The sequence below is a fragment of the Xenopus laevis genome, chromosome 7L, assembly GCF_017654675.1.
Source record: "Xenopus laevis strain J_2021 chromosome 7L, Xenopus_laevis_v10.1, whole genome shotgun sequence".
Lineage (NCBI taxonomy): Eukaryota > Metazoa > Chordata > Amphibia > Anura > Pipidae > Xenopus > Xenopus laevis.
Window position 1 is genome coordinate 100,775,309 of NC_054383.1, and position 5,837 is coordinate 100,781,145.

General features: G+C 39.6%; 1 protein-coding gene across 1 annotated transcript; it reads left to right on the forward strand.

Annotated features, from left to right (window-relative positions):
* The first annotated feature begins 3,353 nt into the window (after positions 1-3,353).
* On the forward strand, positions 3,354-5,392 carry LOC108697017 (UDP-GlcNAc:betaGal beta-1,3-N-acetylglucosaminyltransferase 7). Its single transcript, XM_018226695.2, has one exon. The coding sequence runs from the start codon at positions 3,938-3,940 to the stop codon at positions 5,168-5,170; it is 1,233 nt and encodes a 410-aa protein (XP_018082184.1). The 5' UTR covers positions 3,354-3,937; the 3' UTR covers positions 5,171-5,392.
* The last annotated feature ends 445 nt before the right edge of the window (positions 5,393-5,837 follow it).

Sequence of the window (5,837 nt, forward strand, 5' to 3'; positions counted from 1 at the left end):
CCTCTAAGTGCATGTTTTTTGCATTTTGTACAATGCCTTCTGCTATTACAGAAAGATGAATATAGTGCTGTCTACATCTAATGGGAGGGGGAGACACAAACACAAGCAAGTAAGGGAGCAGCAAACAAGGGAGGCTGCAATGGGGCTGCCATGGATCCCAAAGCTGCTGTCTGCCCTTTATACTGGATTCCTTTATCCACTAACATACAGATTGCAGCCAGACCATAGGAAGAATTTCTCACTGAATGAACTCCAAGGTGCATGCTCTTTCTCCCATTAGTGCTCTTCTTCCCCTGGTCTTTTGGTCTATTTTTAATGACCATTATAGCCATTTAATTACAGATTCTAAACATTTGCCCAAGTTTTGTCTATCTCAGCTTTTTAGGTTGGTAATAAAAATATTCTCCTTATCTAAACTGTTTTTTTGTGTCTCAAAATTGTTACAAAGTATCTTATTTGCACCTGTTAGCTGTTCTGTGCTCTCTGCTAAACGCCAATTAAGTTAGAAACTTTGTTTCTTTTTCTGGCTGTTCAGTGCAGAGAAAATAGGGGCTTTCCAGTACAAACGAGGGACTGCAGGTTGAGCTGTCAAAAGAGGGACTGTCCCTCCGAAAAAGGGAAAGTTGGGATGTATGGTCTACTATCCGGTGAAGGTCCCATTTCTTCCCTTAGTTTATATGATTTTCATGCTATTTGGTACTGTTTCTTTTGTTACCTTGGGTTTCCCTCACAACAGAAATCATTTATTTCCTCCAAGGCAGTTGCCCATTAATGCTCTGCATTTATTCTCCCTTTGAGTCATAAAGAACCCCTAATATCTCTCACGATGTAAGTGCGCCCCACCCAGGGGAGGTTTCTGGAAACCTTCTCTATGTTCTTTGGGGATATTTTTCCTTTTATGTGCAGCAGGTTTGGTAACACTAATGTCTAATTTTGAAAAGAATTGTGTACATGCCTCATTGTGTATGACCCTTGCTCTCTACATTGTCATAGGCAGTTGTCTCACTTACAGAGAGTCAATTTGAATGTAAGCGCTAAACTTGACATACACATATGGGGCCTAGTTATCATGCTGTGTAAAACATTGTAAAAAAAGAACATCACTGGTCATTTTGCCCATAGTAACCAATCAGACCTTTTCTTTTGTTTTCTGACTTGTAAGTGGCAGTTGAAATCTAATGGCTGATTGGTTTCTATGGGCAACATCATCAGTGATGTTTTTCTCCAGTGTTTTACAAAGAATCATAAATAGGCCCTTCAGTGAGCATGTCCCACTGAGTATAGAATAAGTTTTTCACACATTGTGTTCGCTGTTTATTTTCACTATGTAGAGGTTTCCGAAATGTCTATGCCTTTAAGCGGGGGTTGTAAGCTGCTATCATATTCACTGTGTGTATGTTTTAGGCTGTTGCTTCAGTGTACGATCATAATTTCCTTGGGGCGATCCTTACCCCTCTTTCATGCTGCCACCCTCCCCCAGATTTTTGGTTTGAAAACTGTAAATTCGGTTCTAAGGGCAGAGACACATGCTCAGATTCGGGGAGATTTAGTCGCATGGCGATAAATCACCTCTTCTTCGAGGCAACTAATCTCCCTGAACTGCCTCCCACCGGCTAGAATCGAAATTGCCGGCAGGATGGCACTCGGAGCAATTCATTTTCCGAAGTCCCCCAAAGTTTCCTCGTGAGATTAGTCGCCCCGAAAAAGAGGAGATTTGTCGCTGGGCAACTAATCTCCCCGAATCTGAGCGTGTGTCTCTGCCCTTAAAGTTACCAGGAGCAGCTTTCTAGCCGTCCCTGTAACATGTGGGGCGAGTTTCTCAATTTGGTTCAGTGACCCTGTATTTTCTCGATTTTTGCTCATCTGCATTTGTATCCAGTTCTTTCTGGTCTTTTCTGAGAATTACTATTTCAGTATGGCCTCCAACAAGAGTTATTTGTTGTATTCATCTATAATAGTTGAATCCTTGTGGGTTGTTTCTGCAATGTTATTGCATTCTTTACTCCAGGTTTCCAGTTAAAACCCGTTACCCTCCCATTATGGAGTCCCAGTTAGTTCTGACATGGTGGAGCCCAGGTGAAATGGCAAAATTGTGTCATACTTGCCATAATTTTCCTTTCCTGGGCAAACTCCATGTCAACAGAATTCCCATCCCTTTTTTCATGATGAAAAGAGATCTTTAATCATGCAAAGATACAAACAATTTAATTCTTTGGGTGAACATGACCTTTGTTTGAAGCAGGTTTTATGTAGAATGTGTTGTATTTTGGAAAAAGGGACAATATTAGGGGATTTAATTTGGATCACCCTCCCTAAAGTCTACTAAAATCATTAATTCATTAATTAAATTAAATAGGCTGGCTTTGCCTCCAATAAGGATTAATTATATCTTAGTTGGGATCAAGTACAAGGTACTGTTTTATTATTACAGGGAAAAAGCAAAAACATTTAAAAATATTTAATTATTACAGGTTTCCAAATAAAGGATCCCATACCTGTACCACTTCTTGCAACCAATCTGCTTACAGTTGCCAGGGTCATTAACACTGGTAACCAGATTGCATTTCAAACTTGATTTGGTGCAAGGCTGGAGAGTATGGCAAATAATCAGAAAACTGAACTGCAAAGATGATTTTATTTTTAGCTTACCGTGCTTAAAGGGATTGTTCACCTTTAACTTTTAATAGGATGTATAGTGTGATATTCTGAGACAGTTCGCAATTGGTATTCATTTTTTATTATTTGTGGTTTTTGAGTTATTTAGCTTTTTATTTAGCAGCTCTAGTTTTCAGCAATCTAGTCGCTAGGGCCTAAATTACCCTAGCAACCATACATTGACTTGAATAAGTGACTGGAATATGAATAAGAGAGTAAGTAAGCTGCAGTAATACTAATTCAACATGCCACTGCATTTATCCTACTTGCTGTCAATTCAGCCGAAGAGAAGCAGCCTGAGCGGAACACCAGGGGGTGCTCTCCACTTGCATCTCAGCAAAAAGCCTCATCATTTTCTCATAAATATCTTCCCAATTATAAATGTAATTCCCAATGTTAATGATATATCTATAATAAATATCTAACAACCCTCAACTTGTTGGTTAAAACTGAGAAATGACAAACTGACTGCTTAAATTAATTTCACCATTCTAGCCCACATTGGTTATTAATGGAATAACCTTAGGCATTAAATATTTTGGGTTTGGGTTATCCTAGATATAACATATTTTAGTCTACAATATTTCCATGTAGCCATTTTTTGAAAAGTGTCTAAAATTTTGAAAAAAATGGTTACTAATAGTAACGTAAAAGGTGAAATAATATAGATAATATAAAGGGGAAGTCCTACTAACCTGAAGGCATGTGACTTTGCTGTGGTATGCCAGAGTGGACTGAAAGGGTTAATCATGAACAGCCAGCCAAGTGTGGCTCCTGGAAACCCGATGCTGGAGTTTACTGCCTGTGTACTCCAAATGCACAAGTGGCAGTTTACATCTGACAAATCACAGGGTGAAACTGCAGTGGAGACTTGGGCGCAGTATCATTCTGGATTCTAGTTCTGAAGAGTTTGGAAAGACTCCGTCAACATGTCTACCCTCCCTCCTGCTTCAGCATCAGGAAGAACAAGCCTGAGGAACTCCTGAGTTATCTGACATGTCCGTACCCTACAGGCATCCCTGTGCTGGAATGAAACTGTATACTTAAAGCATGAAACTAACGGACAGAACTCTGCTTTCTTCTCTTCACTGACATTTTCCAGAATCTGAATGTGCAGGCGATTTCATAGTACTTTCCAGTGACTCAGTTCTACGTTTCCTCAGGAAACGTATATTTTGCAGACATGCAAGTCTGTTATTTTTTTCAGGAATAAGCAGTAGACTGGGGGGAGAAAGCTGAGAATTGGATCCTGTTGAAATTCAGTGTTCCCAACATTCCAGGCATGGAGTGTCTGTTTCGCAGGAGAAGAGTCCTGAAAACCTGCCTAAGTGTGTCTTTATTTTGTGTAACACTGGTGACTATTCATAAGTTTCATATAGTGGAGGAAGGGGGCAAGAACGAGTTGGCACTGCATTCTAGAGTCAAGCACCAATGGCTTCAGCCAGAGAACAGCTCCTACAAAAGAAGCAGTGAAGGAACCAGTTATCACGATGCTGGATCTTCCAACAAGGAAAAAGCAAGGCTTTCCAGGGCAACTGATTTATCGCCCTCAAGGTGGGACATAAATGAAAGCAGATGTCCGGAAAACAGTGCTTTAAGGAAGCAACCCTGGTTCAAACACGTGGATCCTAGGTTCCATCAGTTTATTCTGCACAGGCACTGCAGGTATTTCCCACTGCTTCTGAACCATCCTGAAAAGTGCCAAGGAGGGGTCCACCTGCTCATTGTAGTAAAGTCCATCATTGAACAGCATGACAGAAGAGATGCCGTGAGGAGGACCTGGGGCAAAGAGAAGGAAGTAGATGGGAAAAAAGTAAGGACCTTGTTTCTTCTGGGAACCACATCACTGGGGAAAGACCATCGAAACCTCCAAAGGCTTATTGAACAAGAGGACCAAATATATGGGGACATCCTGCAATGGGATTTCATGGACACTTTTTTCAACCTGACCCTAAAAGAAGTCAACTTTTTAAAATGGTTCCACATTTATTGCCCCAATGTGCAGTTTATCTTTAAGGGGGACGATGATATTTTTGTTAACACTGGGAACATATTGGACTTCTTAGACTTTAAAAAGGACGACCCTCTGTTACCGAGCTTATTTGTGGGGGATATCATTTCTCGAGCTGCTCCTATCAGGAACCGGCAAAGCAAATACTTTATTCCCAAAGAGTTGTATGATAAGCCGTACCCAGTTTATGCTGGAGGAGGAGGATTTTTAATGGCTTCTTCTCTAGCACGGAAGCTCTTTATAGCTTCTGAGAAGATACAGTTATTTCCCATTGACGATGTGTTCCTGGGGATGTGTTTGAGTTCTGTAGGGGTACAGCCCAAGCTGCATCCAGGTTTCCGGACATTTGGGATAAGCAAACGAAAATCTAGTGCAATGAATAGGGACCCTTGTTTTTATAAGAGCCTTTTGGTTGTCCACAAAATGAGCTCGGAAGACTTACTTAAAATGTGGAATATTGTCCACCAAGGAAAGATCAACTGCAGTAAAACAGTTCATCTCTAAAGTCCAGTATCATCCAGTGACATAATGCAAAGTAAATCCTAAGCAGGAACAGAAATTAGTGTGGAATACAAAGAAAAAATAGTTGTTACATTGACAATGTAGGAATTTACACACTTATATTAATAAGGGAAATAATTCCTTCATCCTATATTGTGCAGGTATAGGATCTATTATCCTGAATGCTTGGGACCTGGTGTTTTCTGGATAATGGATCCTTCTGTAATTTGGATCTCCATACCTTAAATCTACTAAAACATTTAAATATTAAACCCAATAGGATTGTTTTGCCACCAATATGGATTCATGCAGCTTACTTACCATCAGGTACAAGCTACTGTTTTATTATTACAGAGAACCAGGAAATCATTAAAAAATATTTGAATTATTTGCTTAAAAAGGACTCTATGGGAAATGGCTTTCCCATAATTCTGATTTCTGGATAAGGGATCCCATCCATAGTTATACTGTATATATATATATATACACACACCCATCACTTCAAGTATTTGTTACAAAATGATTTGAATTTGTGGATGAGTCCTAATATTTATCAGTTTTTTTAAAATGACTATACATTAAAGTGGGAGGTTCGTCTTAATATTAAATGTCAATATGGTATTGATGGACCTATTCTTAGTCCCTTTTCAATTGGTCTTCATTAATTATT

Bases quoted from the DNA above. Each gene is read 5' to 3' on its own strand.
- LOC108697017 (XM_018226695.2), top strand. From the start codon at position 3,938: ATGGAGTGTCTGTTTCGCAGGAGAAGAGTCCTGAAAACCTGCCTAAGT.